At 41.3% G+C, this 20,689-nt stretch overlaps 1 protein-coding gene across 7 annotated transcripts in view; it reads right to left on the bottom strand.

Annotated features, from left to right (window-relative positions):
* DOCK8 (dedicator of cytokinesis 8) overlaps nucleotides 1-20,689 on the bottom strand; it is a 148,781-nt gene that overhangs the window by 34,820 nt on the left and 93,272 nt on the right. For all 7 annotated transcript variants that reach the window (XR_015946139.1, XR_009558306.2, XR_015946140.1 and 4 more), the window contains 4 exons: nucleotides 19,710-19,892; nucleotides 18,360-18,495; nucleotides 15,197-15,284; nucleotides 319-415 (listed from right to left, as the gene is read on the bottom strand). Coding sequence is in view for 4 of the 7 variants with exons in the window: in XM_035100303.3 (XP_034956194.3) it covers nucleotides 319-415; nucleotides 15,197-15,284; nucleotides 18,360-18,495; nucleotides 19,710-19,892 (504 nt within the window). In the remaining 3 variants the exon portion in view is untranslated. The remainder of the gene's footprint in view (nucleotides 1-318; nucleotides 416-15,196; nucleotides 15,285-18,359; nucleotides 18,496-19,709; nucleotides 19,893-20,689) is intronic.

Raw genomic sequence — 20,689 nt, 5'->3', positions numbered from 1 at the left:
AGTAGTTAACAGTCGTCAACAGGTTTACCACACCTGTCAGCCAATCACCCATCCCCACCACCCTTCTATATATAAGGGTCTGATGACTTCTGTTTCAGTGTATCTGAAGATGTGTGCATGCACACGAAAGCTCATACCAATGACAAACTTGGTCTCTAAGGTGCTACTGGAAGGAATTTTTTATTTTGTTTCAACTACAGCAGACCAACATGGCTACCTACCTGTAATTTATATACTGTGTACTACAACAAAAACAGAGGCAGAAAGTAAGCCTCCCTTTCCAAGGGTAGAGGAATTTGTATGCAGCCAGTTTCTTACCTGAATGATGTTCTCTTGCATGTCTAGGATAATCAGATTAGCTTCTGTGGCTAGGTTCCCACTAACCAACACTTCTTGGTCAATCTCAGCTTTTGTTCTAGGAGCATGACAAATCAAGTTACCAAATTAATTCATTAATCAGATTGCCTCTTACTTTAGCGTACTAGGCTTTAGAAACAGGACCTACACTAACCCTGAAATTGGAATGCTGGGTCTACTTTTAGTTTATCATCAGAAATATCTGTCTTCTTTGTTTCTCTTTTATTCAGGTCAGATGTTGTGATCCATGGTTAAACAAGTTTAACATAATTACTTAAACCCTTTCATTAGGAGGAGTGGGGCAGCTGCCTTTGGTGGTAGATGCTAGTGACGCTGACATGGTGGTGCACAATTTGGTGTAAGCCAGCCTGTCCAGTGCCCCTTACCTTTGCTGCTATTAGGTACATGACATGGGTGGGATAGTGTAAGGCTTGGGTCTCTCCCACACATGAGATGGCTCTGGCAGTTAATTATTTCAGATTTATTGGTACTTTAAAAAGCCCTGGTTGGAGCTCCGCTAATTTCAGTCTCCCTTTGATGACCCAGTTGCTGGAATTAAGCTCCGCCCCTCCCCCCAACAGGAAAAATGCCACCTTCTCTTCCAGGTAGTTTCATGCTTCTCATTTAATCTCGTTATTCTACTTCGAGATCTGGGAGATTGTACTCCCCCTAAATCTGTGTCTGCATCACTATCTGAGCTCTAAATGGAACAAGAAATAGATTGGAAATTGAGAATTTGGACACAGAATAATTTTGAATTCGCAGATAAACCAGGTAAGTATTTGGCATGGCAATTAAAGAAAAAGAAAAATGATGAAATGATAAATAGAATAGGAGTGGGGGAGAAAATTGTAGATAACTCTCAGACAATAATGAAAAAATCCGTAAAATATTATGAAGAATTCTACAAGAAAAAAAGAGGGAAAAAGAGAGGAAATGAAACAATATTTAGAGAAACACCAATTGCCAATCAATATAAGAGAAAAAGGGTTAAAGAGTTAGATACACCAATAACATTGCAAGAAATTAGAAATGTATTGAAAAAACTGTTGTTGTTTAGTCGTTTAGTCGTGTCCGACTCTTCGTGACCCCATGGACCATAGCACGCCAGGCACTCCTGTCTTGCACTGCCTCCCGCAGTTTGGTCAAACTCATGTTCGTAGCTTCGAGAACACTGTCCAACCATCTTGTCCTCTGTCGTCCCCTTCTCCTAGTGCCCTCAATCTTTCCCAACATCAGGGTCTTTTCCAAGGATTCTTCTCTTCTCATGAGGTGGCCAAAGTATTGGAGCCTCAGCTTCACGATCTGTCCTTCCAGGGAGCACTCAGGGCTGATTTCCTTAAGAATGGATAGGTTTGATCTTCTAGCAGTCCATGGGACTCTCAAGAGTCTCCTCCAGCACCATAATTCAAAAGCATCAATTCTTCGGCGATCAGCCTTCTTTATGGTCCAGCTCTCACTTCCATACATCACTACTGGGAAAACCATAGCTTTAACTATACGGACCTTTGTCGGCAAGGTGATGTCTCTGCTTTTTAAGATGCTGTCTAGGTTTGTCATTGCTTTTCTCCCAAGAAGCAGGCGTCTTTTAATTTCGTGACTGCTGTCACCATCTGCAGTGATCAAGGAGCCCAAGAAAGTAAAATCTCTCACTGCCTCCATTTCTTCCCCTTCTATTTGCCAGAAGGTGATGGGACCGGTGGCCATGATCTTGGTTTTTTTGATGTTGAGCTTCAGACCATATTTTGCGCTCTCCTCTTTCACCCTCATTAAAAGGTTCTTTAATTCCTCCTCGCTTTCTGCCATCAAGGTTGTGTCATCTGCATATCTGAGGTTGTTGATATTTCTTCCGGCAATCTTAATTCCGGCTTGGGATTCATCTAGTCCAGCCTTTCGCATGATGAATTCTGCATATAAGTTAAATAAGCAGGGAGACAATATACAACCTTGTCGTACTCCTTTCCCAATTTTGAACCAATCAGTTGTTCCATATCCAGTTCTAACTGTAGCTTCTTGTCCCACATAGAGATTTCTCAGGAGACAGATGAGGTGATCAGGCACTCCCATTTCTTTAAGAACTTGCCATAGTTTAGTTACTTGAAAAAAACTAAACCTGGAAAAACACCCGGTCCTGATGGACTGCCATTAGAATACTATAAAAAATTAGAAGAGGGATTGATGCGCCACTTACAAGAAATAATGTATCAAATTTTAGAGAAAGGGAATATCCCAGACTCCTGGAAAGAAGCATATGTCACACTATTACCTAAATCAGATGTAGATCTTGAATTAATACCCAATTATAGACCAATATCCCTATTAAATACGGATTATAAACTATTTGCTAGAGTAATTGCGAATAGATTAAAAGAGGTGTTTAAAGAGATAATACATCCAAACCAAGCAGGATTTTTACCAGGGAGGCAAATATCAAGTAATACAATAAACATAGTGGATATATTGGAATATTCAGAATTTAAGCCTGATAAAAAAGCAGCTCTTTTACTGTTAGATGCAGAAAAGGCATTTGACAATGTGTCACGGTATTTTATGAAAAAACAAATTGATATGATGTTCCCAAATAAAAGGAGGAATGGGTAAAGCCATAGAAGCAATATATGAGCAGCAAAGAGCAAGGTTAATAATAAATGGAAACCTGACGGAAAGTTTTCCAATCACAAAAGGGACAGGGCAGGGATGCCCTCTTTCACCCCTGCTATTCATTATAGTCCTGGAAATTCTTTTACAAAACATCAAAACAAATTGAAAGGAATTGTAATTGGGGGGAAAACTTACAAAGTTAGGGCATTCACAGACGATTTAATAATAACAACACAAGATCCAAAAGAAAGTATACCAGTGGCGTTGGAAATAATTAAAACATATGGGAAAATGGCAGGATTAAAAGTAAATTACCAAAAAACTACATTGATAACTAAAAATTTAAATACAGAAGAGAAGAAAGCACTTAAAGAACGGATGGGTATACAAGTTAAGAACAAAGTAAAATACTTAGGGATCTGGATAACAAATAAGAGTATCAACTTATATGAAGATAAAGACATGGAGGGAAGTAAAAAAAAAAAAACCCCATGGAAGCACCTATCTCTCTGGGGTAGAATCTCGGTGATCAAAATGAAGGTATTTCCAAAAATGATGTTTTTGTTTCAGACCATACCAATATTAGGGGGGATGAAATGTTTCAAAGAGTGGGAAAAGGATATGGCAAAGTTTATTTGGAATGGAAAAAGACTGAGGATAAAACATCAAGTACTAATAGACAGAAAGGAGAGGGGGGGTTTTTGCGCTACCTGATTTTGAGTTGTATCATGCAGCTGCAGGTCTTCTATTGGTAAAAGATTGGATAACATATTAAAAAATGGACGTGTCAGAGGGATATGGTAATTGGTATGGGTGGCATTCCTATCTAATTTACAAAAAGGTAAAGGTCCACTGGTGTTTTTTTTAAATCACTTAGTAAGGAAATCATTATATAAAATCTGGTTGAAGTACAAAGGAATATTAGAGCCTAAGATTCCCCTGTGGACATCACCAGCAGGGACAATAGCAGTCAAAAAATTAAATATGGAAGGGGAATGGGCCACATACAGATTGTTATTAGAAGGAAAACAGGATGAATTAAGGCTGAAAAAATACAAAGAAATTAAATAATATTTGACGGACTGGCTGCAATATTTTCAAATATGCCAAAGATTTATTGTCGATAAAAAAATCAGGTCTTGCAGAAGAAACATCGAAATTTGAGAAAGAACTAATACAAAGTAAAGGGAAATATATTTCATGAGTTTATCATCTTTTATTAGAATGGGAGGTGAAGGAGGAACAAGTGAAGTTAACAATGGTGAGATGGGCGCAAGATCTGGGTCATAGCATCTTAATGGAAAAATTATGGCAAGTAGATATAAAATTCACGGCCTGTTACAACCTTAGGGAAAATATATTAAAAGTGATGTACAGATGGCACCAAACACCGGAAAAGCTTGCCAAAATGTATAAGAACAGGTCTCCCTTATGTTGGAGATGCAATAAGGAAAATGGTTCTTAAATGCACATGTGGTGGAACTGTGTAGACATTGGTGTATTCTGGAATAATAAAAGAAACTACTAAAATGTACATTTAAAAAAAGGCTGAAGGTATTTTTACTAAGTATACTGCCAAATGAAATAGGAAAATCAAAAAGAACATTGTTCAGCAGCAGGGAGAATATTGATAGCAAGAAATTTGAAAAATAAAATATTACCCAATATAGCAGATTGGCAGACTTTAATGGTAGAATACCTGTGGAGGGGGTGATGATGGCCATCTGAATTGAACGCAGCTTATTATTGCTGATATTGAATATATCCCTGTACTATACCTGTTCAAGCACAGAGAGGAACCAAGTAAAAGGTTGACTTAGGAATCCCAAAGCGGGGCCTGACTCATACACCCTGCGTTATGCCAGAGGCCCCAATGAAGTAAAAGCCTTGAGAAAGAGACATTGCAGGAAGACAGAGCAGCCTTGCCAAAAGGAAAACATTCCTAGCAAAAGGATTCCCTTATCAGAAGGGAATGATGCGCTAAACTGCCCCCAGACAGGGAACATGCCCAAGGGCACAGAGAGAAAGTCAGAGATAAGTAACTGACGGCATGCACAGATGATGTGGAGGAGGGGGCAAGGATGCACAGACCACCATAGTGCATCTGTGCTCTATGTTTCTGACCTTTTGCCTTGCGTGGATGCTTTAGATCCTGCGTCTGTGTCTTAGGAAATCATAGTCAGAGAAGGGTATAAGGGAGCTTTGCGATTTGTGTTGCTTTACTCCTGTTGTGAGCTTGACCACCAGGAGTCTCTTAAATTTAAGAATTAAATTCTTTCTCTGGATTCAAGCCCCCAGTGTCATTATTGGCTATCTCTGTCCTGCCTGGGCGCAACTTAAAGGACCCTTACTAGCTGATAAGGCTGCACCTGCAGTTGGCAAAGACGACAGGAAGAATAAGACGACAAATGAATCAAAAATTCAATAAGGAATGGAGAGTTTTTAAAGAATACTTAAGAAACAATGGTATAAAAGGAACCCTTTTGGCAGAGCTAGACTGAACCTTGTAATATGTAGATATAGAATTATAAAGAAAAGGCAAAGAAAATAAGCAAAAACTGTGCGAAATAATTTAAAAGAAAAAAATACAGCGAGATTAACTGGAAGTCATTTTTTAATATTTGTTCTTTGAATATAGGTTTTGAAAATTATTGAATGTTATTATTTGGTTGTGTAATATATTGAATATCAAAGTTTGTTGGTTATTGTTTATTAGTTTGTTTATTTTATTATTATTATTAATTTTTATTAGTTTTCGCATACCACATATTCCATTATCAGACATTTGGGCTCATTACATTCATTATCTTTGCAAATTCTCTAGAATTCTCAAATAAAAATACAACTTAGTATAATAACAACAACTCTTAAAGTTCAAACCTAAAGTTACAAAAATTTCCGATGATCGACTTCCACACTACTTTCTTCTGCTGTTTTTATATTCATATGTTTGGTTGCACGGTATAACATTCCTTATAGTTTCAGTCTATTTTCAACATTCTTCATATCGTTTTTAAACCTTCATCCTCTTTCTTTTTGTACTCATATTTTCTTGTTTAATCCTCTTTTTGTATATATATATATATATATGCGTGTTTATTTATTTATTTATTTTTACTATACATTGTACTGTATTTTCTATCTGTATGTCCAATAAAGCTTTTTAATTTGTTGTTGTGAGTTTGTTTCCTTCTGTGAGTAATTTCTTATTTAAGATGTTATTTTGTTTCAACTATCTTATCTATATATGCTATAAATTTTCCCCATTCTTTCATGTACACCTCGCTGCCTTGCTGTCTTATTCTCGATGTTAGTTTTGCAATTTCCATATATTCCACCATTTTCCTTCTCCAGTCTTCTACTGATGGAATTAACTCTTGTTTCCAGACCTGAGCTAGAATTACCCTCGCTCCTGTAGTCGCATATAGGAACCATTTGACATCATCCTTTGCAACATCTTTCCCCACCATTCCCAACAGGAATGCCTCCGGCTTCTTTTTTATTGTATATTTAAGAATCTTTTTAATCTCATTATATATATCCTCCCAATATTTCTTGACTCTTTCACAGGACCACCACATGTGTATGAAGTTGCCTTCCTTAGATTTACATTTCCAACATTTCGTATCTCCTGTCTTGTACATTTTGTATAGCTTAGTTGGTGTAAGGTACCACCTGTATATCATTTTGTACATATTTTCTTTTAAGATTGTGCAAGCCGTAAATTTCATTCCTACATTCCATAGTTTAAACCACTCTGCATATTCTATATTATGTCCCAGATCCATCGCCCATTTAATCATCACGGTCTTTGTTTCTTCATCTTTAGTGTTCCATTCCAGTAGGAAATCATAAATTTTTGATATGTTTTTTTCCTCACTTGATAATACTGTTTTTTCTAATATTGTCTTAGAATGCTCAAAACCTTTTGATTTCCTATCCTTTGTGAACACACTGTATATTTGTTGGTATTCCCACCACCCCTGTAGATGTTCTTTAAGTTCTTCATATGGTTTCATCTTTAACTCATTGTCTTGCTCTGTCAGGATATCTCTATACGTTAACCATTTTGTTTTCATGTTTATTTTTTTCACTGACAGGGCCTCCTGGGGTGATAGCCAACCTGGCGTTTTCCTTTCGAACCATTCTTTATATTTGGACCAGACTTCGAATAACGATCTTTTTATACAGTGGTTTAAAAAATCCTTATGTACCCTCACCTTATCGTACCCAAGATACGCATGCCAGCCATAACGGTTTTGAAATCCCTCTAAGTCCAGCACTTCTGCGTTGTCTAATTTCAACCATTCCTTCAACCATACTATACATGATGACTCGTAATATAGTTTAAGGTCCGGTAGTGAGAAGCCCCCCCCTTTCTTTTTTGTCAGTTAGGATTTTATATTTTACTCTGGGCTTCTTGCCTTGCCAGATGAATCTCGTAATTACCTTCTGCCAGTCCTTGAAATGGTTGTTTCCCGTAATAATTGGTACTGTTTGAAATAAGAATAACATTTTGGGAAGTACCATCATTTTAATTACTGCCATTCTTCCCAGCCAAGACAACTTCAGTTTACTCCATACTTCCAGGTTTAGTTTGACCTCTTTCCAAGTTGTTAAGTAATTGTCCTTAAATAAATTTACATTTTGGGGGGATAGCCAAATGCCCAAATATTTTACCTTTTTTGTAGCCGTTATTCCCGTTTCTATTTGAATCTGATCTATTTGCTCCACTCTTACATTTTTGAACATCATTTTTGTTTTATTCCTATTTAATTTTAAGCCGGCCAATGTTCCGAATTCTTCAATTACTTTCAAGGCCTCCGGCACTGCAGTTTGAGGATCTTGTAACGTTAAAACTACGTCATCTGCAAACGCCTTTGTTTTATATTCTCTTGTACCGTGTTTAATTCCTGTGATGCTTGGTGTATTTCTTATTTTCTGGAGCAATACTTCTAATGTTGTTATAAAAAGAAGAGGTGATAAAGGGCAGCCTTGCCTTGTCCCTTTAGAAATATGGAAACTTTCTGTTAAGTCATTATTTATAATTATTTTTGCCTGTTGTTCATTATATATCGCTCCTACACATCTTCTAAATGTTTCACCTACCCCCATCATTTCAAGATTTTTTTTCATGAAGAGCCAAGATACATTATCGAATGCCTTTTCGGCATCGATGAAAATCAAAGCCGCTTGTTTATTTATTTTAGTTTCTAGGTATTCGATTATATTTAGAATATTTCTCATATTATCTTTAACCTGGCGTCCAGGTAGGAATCCGTTCTGATCATGGTGAATTTGTTGTGCCAGTATCACTTTAAATCTTTGCGCCAATATATTTGTAAATAATTTATAATAATTATTAAGCAGTGATATTGGCCTGTAGTTCTTAACATTAGTTGGCTCAGAACCTTGTTTATGTATAAGAGTGATGTGTGCTTCTTCCCAGGTTTTCGGCAGTTGTCCCTTTGTCATTATGTTGTTCATCACCTCCTTGAGAGGAGGGATTAGTTGTTGGCTTAGTTTTTTATAGTAACTAATAGATAAGCCATCAGGTCCCGGGGCTTTCCCATTTTTTTCCTCTTTTTATTGCTGCTAAAATTTCTTCTTCTGTAATTGGTTTATCTAGTTGTATTGCTGACTCTGGTGGGATATTTATTAGTTTATGTTCTTCCAGATATTTCTGGATTTTGTTCTTGTCTTCTTTTGCTGCTTTATATAGTTCCATGTAAAATTTAAGAAATACTTATTTTATTTCTTTCTGGTTGTCTATTATTTTCTCATTTTGGACAATTTTGTTTATCATATTTTGGGTTTTTCTTTTTTTGAGCTGCCAGGCAAGCCATTTGCTGGTTTTATTTGCTGATTCAAAGCTCTTTTGTTTCAGCAGGTTTATCTTCCACTCCACTTCTTGTCTAATTAATGCCTCAAATTGTGTCTGTAATAATTTGTACGCTTGCTTTAATTTAATATTCTCTGGTGTTTTTATTAATTGTTTTTCAATATCTGCAATTCTTTTTAGAATGTTTTCTTTATTTTTTTCTCTTTCCCTTTTGCGAATACAGTTTTGTTGTATTAGGGACCCCCTTATAACGGCTTTACTTGCGTCCCAGACCATGTTTATATCTGTTCCTTTGTTTAAGTTTAAGTCAAAATAGGTGTTAATTTGTTCTTTTATTTTTCCTAGGATTTTCTCATCATTTAGCAGTGTATCGTCCATCCTCCATCTAAATCTTTTAGGTTCTTTAGCTTTCCATTCTATTGTTGTAGCTCTGTGGTCCGATATTGTTTTTGGTAATATTTCCGTCTTAGTTACTTTTATTGTTAATTCCTTTGACACCCATATATGGTCTATTCTACTCCAGCTTTGTTTTGATTCCGAGAAAAATGTAAAATCTTTTACAGTTGGGTTTTTCCACCTCCAGATGTCTACTAATTCCAAATTACTTGTTATTAGATCAAATGAGTTTGGTAATTTCCCTTGATTTAAATTTTTCCTCTTTTTTAGTGATTTATCCATTTCTAATGATGGTACGCCATTAAAATCTCCCACCATTATAACCTTATAATCCAAATAATTCGTCAGTGTTTCCCCCAGTTTTTTATAGAAATCTGCTTTTAATTCATTTGGAGCGTAGATCCCTACTACCAACAATTTTTCACCTTCTATCTCGATCTGAACGCCTATAAATCTACCTTCTTTGTCTTTGAACATTTGTTTTGCCTCATATTTAGTTTTTACATAAATCACTACCCCCCTCTTTTTTTGAATATCTGAGGCTATGAATTCATTTCCTACTTTCCTATTTTTTAGAACTCTGTTATGTCTTTTTACTATATGCGTTTCTTGCAGACATATAATGTCTGCCTTGTGTTTTTCTAATACGTGATTTATCCTATGTCTTTTATTTTTATCGTTCATTCCGTTAATATTCCAAGAAATCAATTTAACACTCATTTTGCTTATTTAATTAGATATCTTTATTATCAGCCTTTAGATTAATTTATCATCTATTTTTAAATCCTGGTCTTGTTCTTGTTCTGGAACATCCAAGTCTTCTTCCACTCCTTCTATTTTCCCTAGTTCTTTATATGTTTCTCCAAATCTCTTCATTTGCTGTACTGAATCAATTTTGAATTTTTTGTCCTTATAGTGAAAAACAACCCCCCCAGGGTAGTCCCACCTGAACCTTATATTATTCGCCGTCAGGTTTTTAGTCAATTCTTTGAAGACATTCCTTTTACGAAGCAACCTGTTCGGAATGTCCTTAAACACCACTACTGGTTTACCATCAATACTCCATTTGTTTTCCCTGCTTTTCCTTAGAATCTCATTTTTGGCCTCTATCGAGTTCAAAGTGATTAGGCAGTCATCAGGATACTTTTTTCTTCTTCCTTGTGTTAGATTTAGTTTAATTCTGAATGCATTTATTAACCAATATTCCATTTCTTCCTCTTTAATGTTTAATAATTTGGCTATTTCTGTAATCAATTTTTCTCTTAGATTTTCTCCTTCTATCTCCTCTATCCCTCTCAATTTCAAATTATTTGCCTTCTGGGCCATTTCAACCATAGCCAAATGGTCCAGAATTTCTTCCTGTGTTTTCACAATCCCCTCAATCTGTCCTTTCATTTTTTCCCCTTCCCTCTTGTTTTCCTTCACTTCTTTTTGAGTTTGTTTCGATTGTTCCTCTACAATATGAATTTTCTTATCCATTTCTTTCATTTGACTTGTTATTTCTGAGACTGCCTCCTTCAGTTTTCCACTAATGTTATATTCACTTTCTCTCATTTCCTTTCTTAATTCTCTAATTTCTGCCAATATTTTAGCCATGTCTCCTTCTCCCTCTATATCTGCCTTTGAGGCTCTTCTTTCACTCCCTGCCACTGTTTTTTGTGCTTTCTGCGTCATGCTTAAACTAAGTCCAGATCTCAATTGCATTTACCTGGGTGTTATCAACTTTACCACCACTAGGTGTCAGCCAGTCTTAGCTATTACCTTCTTATCATTGGTTAACCATTTTACCATTAACCATTTCCATTAGCACTCATTGAATACTTAACTTCCAGTTCCCTCTATGTCCCTCCTGTTTGTTATTACCTCCCAATATATACCTCCCCTAGATTGGTCTTTGTTGCAATCATGAATTTGTAGTCCTACAGTTTCAATCACCCCTGCCCCCCAAAGTTTGTCTTTCCACTTAAATCCTCCTGTTCAGAAGCAGGTTTTATACAGTTCAACTGTTTATCTCTGTGTAGGCTGTCTTGCCCTTCTCACCCAATGTTCGTATTCAGTCTTTTTATCCGAGGAAAATGAGGAAATCTTTTTATTCTTGAGTTTCTTTGGTCTTTCTCAAAGGTGTTCTCATTGCCTTAAGCGTTTCGCAATCCGCAGCAACCCCCGCCCTTGTGCTCACTTAAAGTCACAGTGCAATCAATTCACGGGCTTTCCAATTCCAGTTTTTTATAATTTATGAAGCACTTATCTTGGTAGACTCAGTAGTTGTCCTTGTTTTTTTGGTTTTGTAGCTCCTTGGTTGCCTCTGTCCTGTCGTTTTGGTATGTTTTGATACTACCGTGTTTCCCCTTTTTTAAGACACCGTCTTATAACTTTTTTTCGTTAAAAAAACACAGGGTGGCTTATTTTTGGTGGGGTGTCTTATGGTCTCCTCGGCTGGGCCAGGCCGCTGGCTCAGGGTGCTGCTGTGTGCTACGCGCAGCGCTGCTGAGCTCTGTCCTACCTGACAAGGTTGTTGTATGTATTAGAACAATACAATGTATGCACAAAGATTTCAGTGCTCTGAGGTGCTATTGAGCTTGGACTCTCCTACATGGGAGGTTTTAAAACCCAGGTTTGGATGGCCAAGGCTGTGATTTTAGCTGTGATTTCTGCATAATTGCAGGGGGTTTGACTGGATGGCCCTTGGGGGACCCCTTCCAGCTGTACAGTACTATATTCTCAGGTCTTCAGGTTCACAGGTCTTCTCCATCGGTGATGGGAAAACCTGTGTCCCTCCAGATGATCATAGAATCGAAGAGTTGGAAGGGACCCCAAGGATCATCTAGTCCAACCCTCTGCAATGAAGAATCATCAGCACCATGCTCTAACCAATGGAGCAAATATAGATATAAATAGGGTTGCCATGTGTCACATTTTTTCGAGGACACGTCCTCTTTATCACAGGCAGAGTCGTCATAGCGATCCATAATTAAAAGCAGGAGTTGCCAAATGCGTCCTCTTTTTTGCTTTTGCAAAATATGGCAACCCTATTAAATAATGAAATAGAAAGCCCCCATCTTCCCACAGCGTCCCCCTCCGATCACCCTTTAAAGGCATTTTCTCCGCTGCGCCCCTTTTAAGACAGGCCAGACGGCAGAAGAAAGGGGCGAGGGCTCTGCTGGGTGCTCCGAGCGCTCCGCGCGCTCCAGCAGCTGGTTCTGGGCAGCGGGACGGCAAGCCTCCTTGGCCGGGTAGAGGCGAGGCCGCTGGCTCCGGTGCTGCCGGGTGCTCTGAGCTGCTGAGCGCTCTGCGCGCTCCAGCAGCTGGATCCTGGCGGCCGGCCAGCCGGCTGCTGGCTCCGGCGCTCCGCCCGGTGCTGCTGGGCACTCTAAGCGCGCGGCGGTGGCACTGCGGAGCGCTCCGCTCTGCAGCAGCCGTTCCGGGCGGCGGGGCGGCAGGTCTCCTCGGCCGGGCGGAGGCGAGGCCGCTGGCTCCGGCTCTCCGCCCGGTGCTGCTGGGCGCTCTGAGCGCTCGGCGGCGGCGCTGCGGAGCGCTCCGCTCTGCAGCAACCGTTCCAGGCGGCAGGGCAGCAGGTCTCCACGGCCAGGTGGAGGCGAAGCCGCTGGCTCCGGCGCTCCGCCCGGGGCTGCTGGGCACTCTGAGCGCTCTGCGGCGGCGCTGCGGAGCGCTCCACTCTGCAGCAGCCGTTCCGGACGGCGGGGCAGCAGGTCTCCTCGGCCGGGCGGAGGCGAGGCTGCTGGCTCCAGCGCTCCGCCCGGTGCTGCTGGGCGCTCTGAGCGCTCGGCGCTGCGGAGCGCTCCGCTCTGCAGCAGTCGGTTCCGGGCGGTGGGGCGGCAGATCTCCTCGGCCGGGCGCTCCGCGAGCTCACCACTACAACAGCAGCCGCTTCCCAGGCCCCGCTGGCTGGCTGGGTCCCGCTGGCTGGCTGGGGCGCTCGGCGGTCTCGCTTTTAAAATCCAAAATATAGTCACTTAAATAGGAACTCAGTCTAATTCAGCGACATCTTACTCCCAGTAGTGGCCATAAGGAGGGTGTTAGTTTTCATACAAGGCATGGAGGTATGTCTTATTTTCGGGGTATGTCTTATCTTTTGCAAATGCTTAAAAATGCTGCCATGGCTTACTTAATGACTACGTCTTAAAAAAGGGGAAACACGGTATTTAGTTCCCACACGCTGGCCCTCTCTCAGCTTTTCAGCAGCCTTGTCACTTTTTATAATGTTACTTTCCTGCCAGCGGATACAATGTCTCCCAGCCTCCGGCAGACTCCGTGTACTTTTTAGATCAGTAGGGAGCTTCAAACCACTCACTAATCTTATTCACAGTTCATTAACACTTAGTTAAGGTTCGTAAATACTTGGTTAGAAGATGTTTTCCTCACCTTGTATTTGTTACTCAGCAATTTAGGTCAGCTCCGTCTCTCACCACTTCGAGGTACCACGCCCTTCAATCTAGCAGAGTCCGGTATGTTCCCTTTTCTTTATTCCTTTCATTCCTTCTGAATCTTTTCTTCCTCTCTTGTAAACTTTTGATATTATTCAGCTCCAGAAGGGTTCTTGGGTTAGGGATGCTTCCCCGCTTTTCCGAGGAGCTAGTGGCTTCGCTTTGCCGGCTGATTAAACCCTGGCACCCCCGACTTCTATCCAGCTCCCTCCAGACCCCTCAAACGGGTCTGGTTTCCGAGCTGGAGAGTCGCTACCGGGTCTTGGTCCCCAAGAATTTTATTCTTGGGTTTCGAGGACTGCGTAGCCCAAGCAGAACCTCTTTTTTGCCTTTGCAAAGCTCAGGGCTTCTCCCCAGAGAACGCCCCGCGCTCCTTCACGGTCCGCGGCGGAAACAGGAAACTATTAGGCGGGTGTCCCCTTCCTCCCTCACCGCTCCATGTGCGTCCCTCCCGAAGCTGCGCGCTCGGTGGAAGAGGACGACCTTCCCAGATAGAAGGAGTGTACCGTTCTTCGGTCAAGGGTATACGATAGCTGCGCTCCCCTGCTAGAACCTGCAAACAAGCTATTAGTTTGTTTATTATGTGTTTTGTGCGTTATTGTGTCTGTTTTATAATTTTAAACAATAAAGATAATTAAAAAAACAAACCTCTAGCAGTACATTCTTCTAAATGTCTACTCAGAAATATCGTTCATTTACTTCAATGGAACTTACTACCAGGGCTGCAGTCTAAACCATTGGTGACACATATGTTAAGAACAGATGGGGATAAATAGCAGTTAGAATAAACTACAATTTGGCATGATGTCTGAATTGAGCCAGAGTCTTACTCCAACTTTATATTTCCCTTTGCATGCTTCCCCAAAGTTCACAAAAGAAAGAAAATTAATGGTGGTGGTGCCATTTGTGCAGAACAAATTAAGTTGAAGCATTTAGGCAGGGCAATTCAGAGCCAGCTTCAAATGGAAAATGCAATACACTAGTCCTTAGCTAACCTCTAGTGTTTTCCTCACATCTGATGACTGCTGGGTATTTTTCCAAACCCATTCTACAGGCACTCTCTGATCTAAAGAAAGTGTGAGCAATGCCCCAGCATAAGGAGACAATGAGACAAAAGCCTTGTGCTCCAAGGAAGGAGAAGTCCCTCCCCTTTGGAGGTAATCTCTAGCTCTAACCAAACTAGTCCTAAAAATGTGGAAATAGCAACCCATTCTATTTTTGTTGTTGGCTCTCAGGGAAACCACAAGATGATATGAAAAGAACACAGATAATATTATAGTAGGAGGAAGAATGCACTCATATTTTTATTGCAAGCTTCTCTCAACAATACTTACATATATTGAAAGCTAACCTTCCACACCACTGCTAGTAAGAGGAGGATGAAGAATAAAGGGATTTCAGAACCACAGTTTAGAGTTACCAAATACAGCTATAAATGTTTCAGTCCAGGATGCTTTAAGGATAGAGTTTTCTGCCTTGGTTCAGGAATGAAACTAGATGGCCACAGAGAGAAGCTGCTCTGGTTAAAGCAATATAAACTCATTAAATTACTTACTTATCTAGCCTCTCGTTTGCTTGCCGCCAGTGTGTCTGCTCTTTCCTCCATCGTAGGTTCTCATTAAATCCTGGGAATTTATCATTCCCTACAAGGACAACATACATAGAATCACACTGAAACTTTAATATCAATGTTTCCCTACTGATATGAGTTCTGCAAGAGATAAGATATCTTAATTGTCATTGTCCCCTTGTGGGAACAACAAAATTACTTGGTTGCTACATCCACTCAGATAAAGCATTCCACATAATCCAAAATTACTACAAAACCTATTTAAAAACAGTAAATACAATACAAAATAACAAGTAAAATAAGATGACTTCAAAGTCCAGACTTTCCATTTAAGGCCAAAATCGCTCTAGAGACGGCTCATTCTTGCCTGCATAGTTCTATATCTCCGTCCCGATGGCAGGAGCTCAAAGAAATGGTGACCAGGGTGCGTTGGATCTCTTGATATGTCTAGTGGTGGTGTAGATTTGTTCTAAGGTGGAGAGTGAGCAGCCAATAATGCTCTCTGCTGTTTTAATAATTCTGCACAGCCCTGCTCTGTCCTGAGAAGTACAGCTTCTGTACCACACACATAAACCATACGTAAGAACACTCTGTATGGCGCAGTGATAGAAGGCAAGCAGCAGCTTTTGTGGGAGATGGTTTTTCCTTAAAATTCTCAAAAAGTACAGTCTCTGCTGCGTCTTATTCACAAGCCCCCCTGTATTAACACTCCAGGACAGATCCTCCTGTAACTCAATGCCTAGAAATCTAAACGTTGTTACCCTCTCCACACAGATTCAGTCAATCAAAAGTGGCTGGACCTCGTTCTTCTGTCTCCTAAAGTCCACCACACAAGCTCCTTTGTTTTCTTTGTATTTATGAGCAATTTATTAACTCTGCACCACTCTGTCAGCTGCTCCACCTCATCTCTATAGTCCGTTTCACTCTCCTTATCAGAGATGAGCCCGATCACAGTTGTGTCAACTGTAGATTTGACAACCCTATTACTAGGGTGGGCAGCGACACAATCATATGTATAAAGAGTATAAAAGAGCGGACTAAGCACACATCCCTGTGGTGTTCCTGTGTTAGTCCTAAGCATATTAGAGGTATAAGCGCCCAACCGGACCCTCTGGGAGCGATCTGAAAGAAAGTCCAGCTACATCCATTGTGCTAGCAGTGAAGGAAAGTGTAATTTTTACACACAATCTAAAAGGCATTTGGTATGAAATTGTTGAAATACAACAGATGGGAACAATGTGCCCCTGAGAACAATGGGGCTTAGAGCCAGGAAATAAAACCAAGCTAGAAGCAAAATGGGACAGGGGTGTCGCTGTGGTCTAAACCACTAAGCCACTGGGCTTGCCGATCAGAAGGTCGGCGGTTCGAATCCCCACGATGAGGTGAGCTCCCATTGCTCTGTCCCAGTTCCTAGCAGTTCGAAAGCACGCCAATAAGTGCAAGTACAGGTACCGCTCCGGAGGGAAGGTAAACAGTGTTTCCGTGCACTGCTCTGGTTTCGCCAGAAGGGCTTAGTCATGCTGGCCACATGACCCGGAAAAACTGTCTGCAGACAAATGTCGGCTCCCTCAGCCAGTAAAGTGAGATGAGTGCCGCAACCCCAGAGTCGTTCGCGATTGGACTTGACTGTCAGGGGTCCTTTACCTTTACCTTTTAGAAGCAAAACATTGGACCGAGGCAGACAAAGGAATGAAGCCCAGAAGTCCAGACTTGGGTGAGCAGGAGTAGCCAACATGGTGCTACCAGATGCTGTTGGGACTCTAAGGGATGATGGGAGCTGCAGCCAAACAACATCTGGTACTACCACAGCAGCGTAGGTATAGGATGCACTCTTGCCTTACCCTCTTAATGAAAAAAGTGTTTAACCAACACCTGCAAGCCACCTTCTTTCATTAAGCAGAAAGAGAGAATGGCTGGCAACCAGTCCCAGAACTCAGCTCACCTTTCTGCAGAAGTGGCTGTGCTACTGACCTGGTTGCTGTCTGTCCTGACTACCAGAAAGAAGCAGCCTGTAGGCTTCTTTTGGCAGTCAAAGCAAGCAACAGCAGCAGGAGGTGAGGACTAGTTCCAGGCACTTCCTCATAAAATGGGCACCTTCAATTGGCCTGTACTGTAGTAAGGATCAAATTGGGGAGTTGAAACAATGATCAAACCAGCTTTCTGGTTACTTCCTAGAAAAAAACTTGAGGATGAAAGAAGAGGGTGAGCAGTACTAAGCAATCAAGAAGAAGCCAAAATGATACAGTTATTTGCTTAAAGAAGTGATTTGCTTAAAGAAGGCCTTGGAAAAGAATAGTCAATGATAATCCAGTTAGATGCAGCGCCTTGTCTACTGCTGACACTTTATCCCTAGGCATTATCAAATATACAAGCACAGTTTATCCCATCTAGTTGTAGGAAGCTAAGTTTAACAACAACAACAACTTATATTATTATTGTTGTTGTTGTTGTTGTTGTTGTTAACATTCACCACCTTTACTGGTTCTGATTTGAGAGGCAGAGCTGAACAGAAAGGGCTCTTGCTTCTCCGTGCTCTCAGCCACTTTAATTGCACAAGCCTAACGTTCCGGGACGCAGGTGGCGCTGTGGGTTAAACCACAGAGCCTAGGGCTTGCCGATCAGAAGGTCGGCGGTTCGAATCCCTGCGACGGGGTGAGCTCCCGTTGTTCGGTCCCAGCTCCTGCCCACCTAGCAGTTCGAAAGCACCTCAAAGTGCAAGTAGAGAAATACAGCAGGAAGGTAAACGGCGTTTCCATGTGCTGCTCTGGTTCGCCAAAAGCAGCTTTGTCATGCTGGCCACATGACCTGGAAGCTATACGCTGGCTCCCTCCACCAATAATGCGAGATGTGCGCCGCAACCCCAGAGTCGGTCACGACTGGACCTAATGGTCAGGGGTCCCTTTACCTTTACCTTTAAAGTTCTGATATGCACTTGAATCCCTCCCACAAAAGAGGAATAATCTGGAGGGACACCCTTAGTATACGGCAACTTCTTAATTTTCTAACTTAGTCATTAATAATCTAACTCTTTTCAAATTTTTCTTCAGACATTTTTTTGCTGTCAAAGTTGTTTTGGAAAACTGCGTTTTTATAGCTACAATTTCTTTTTGGTTCCACAAATGAGAAAAAGAAGAAGCAAGGAGCATACCAGCAGGCATCCTGCACCGCTTCATCATTTCACCCCTGGCTCCCTCTCCTCTTAGTAAGGCCTCTTCTAGCCGAGCTTTTACATCCCTTGATTTCTGGAGTACTTGAGTGCTGACTTTGTCTGAGCTTTGCTTGCCCTGCACAGACATAAAGAAATATGTGACCTAAACCGCCAGTATCAAAAGGTTAGTATGTCTTTTAAATGTACAGGGCGAGTCATTTAAAAGAGGCCCCGCGGATACAGAGTACACATGTTCCACAGGGCCTCTTTTAAAAGACTCACCCTGTACAGTCATACTTCGTGTTAAGTACGCTTCAGGTTGAGTACTTTCAATTTAAGTACTCTGCGGACCCGTCTGGAATGATTAATCCACTTTCCATTACTTTCAATGGGAAAGTTCGCTTCAGGTTAAGGAAGTTTCAGGTTTAGTACGGACTTTCAGAACCAATTAAGTACTTAACCTGAGGTACCACTGTACAAAGAAATCTACAACCCAATTATTTTGTACCTCTTGAAAAGTTCAGCTAGAATTTTGCAGTTAAAAGTGAAGAACACTTGAAAAATAAATGTAGCATAAGGTTACCATTTTCCCCCCAATGAATCCGGGGACACTTTAAATAAATAAATAAATACTACACGTTTGGGACGTTGATGCTGCAGCGATGGTGGTGGCAGAGGGGCAGCTACCGCCTTGACCTCAACCGCCACATTTCCCCTTCCTCCGAGGCTTCTATCTGCTTTATCCATGAGCCTGGGCAAACCCTTAGTTGTTGGTTCTTCGGTGGTGGTGGTGGTGGTGGTGGTGGTGAAGCGGTGCACGGTGGGTCAGACACATGGAAGGTGGAGGAGGGCTGAGAGTGGTGGCGGCGAGACTTGGGCAGCGCAATGCCTCCCTTCCCACCGGAGCAGCCCCAATCCCATTCATACTTACGTGCAAGCAGGACAGGGTGGGGATCTCTCAGGCAGGGCGCTGCCTCCCTTCCCATTGGAGCAACCCCAATAGGCAGCATGAAACCTCCCTTCACAGCTTAGTTGCTGGGTCAGGGAAGGTGGAGGCAGCCCAGAAGCTGCATCTTAAGAGTAGCTCCTGAAGCTCGCCAGAGCCAACTGCTCTGGGTTGCTGAGACTGCTACTGCTGCATTTCCCAGGGACATTAGATGAAATCCGGGGACATTCCGGGGATGGAATTTATCTGGGGACTTATTCACAAATCTGGGGACTGTCCCCGGGAAACGGGGACATCTGGTAACCCTAGTGTAGCGTACTTCTATCCAAGAAAACCTGTACACTGTGTCTGTAATGCATCAAAACAATTAGCAACAAGTCTGGATTGAACACCATTCTATTTACCTTATACTCAAAGCCTGAGACACAGATGTAAAGGACATCTAAAATCCTGTTTAGCTGCATAGATGGCAGGTCTGCAACCCATTTCTGAATAAGATTCTGATCAGCGTTTTTCAGGATCCACAGGAAACAGATCAAAAGGTGGCGTGTAGTTTCTGGACTTAACGTGTTGTATTGTTTGTAGGGCTTGGAAAAAATAAAATAAGAAGTTCAAGAAAGTTAAACTTATGCCAACTATTAATATTGTGTGACTGGTGATATTAATAGTCCTAATGAATATCACCAGTCACACAACTGGCAGGGCTCCTTTCTATTGTTTAAGGTGCCGTTTCCAGCTAATTAATCTGCTGTAGCCACTTAGATCTGGGAGTTGGGAATATCTCTATTTCAGGTGGTGGGCTAGAGTGTACCTTCTCAATGCTGGGTATGGGGAGGTTTTTCATTTGCTAGCAGAGAGGGCACCAGTGCCCTATCTGAAAATGAGCTACTTATAAGCATCTTCTTCTACTAGCAGAGAGGGCTCTAGCAATTCCAGTTGAAAAGGCACCATTCCACGTCTTACTGCCTACAGGAGATTATCAGCTAAAAAGAGTCCCTCAGCCCAGGACTAATTGCAGCCATCAGCAGCCATTAACAGCCATCTACAGGTTTACCACTCCCTTCAGCCCATCACCCTTTCCCCACCACCCCCACCACCCTCTGTATATATATAGGGTCTGACACTTCTGTTTCTAGTGTATCTGAAGAAGTGTGCATGCACACGAAAGCTCATACCAAAACATAAACTTAGTTGGTCTTTAAGGTGCTACTGAAGGAATTTTTTTATTTAGCTAAAAAGAGCTTTGCTTTAAGCACAACTGGAATATTGCCAGTTATCAGTTAACACTGAGCTACTTGCTCAAATGTAATTCTGCTGGGGTTTTTTTGCAGGTGTGAATGGCACACTTGCAACAAAACAAAACAAAAACAGCATCAGATACTCT

This window comes from Zootoca vivipara, chromosome 10 (assembly GCF_965207765.1).
Source record: "Zootoca vivipara chromosome 10, rZooViv2.hap1.1, whole genome shotgun sequence".
In the NCBI taxonomy this organism is placed as follows: Eukaryota; Metazoa; Chordata; class Lepidosauria; order Squamata; family Lacertidae; genus Zootoca; species Zootoca vivipara.
This window is presented reverse-complemented; position numbering and strand designations above follow the sequence as displayed.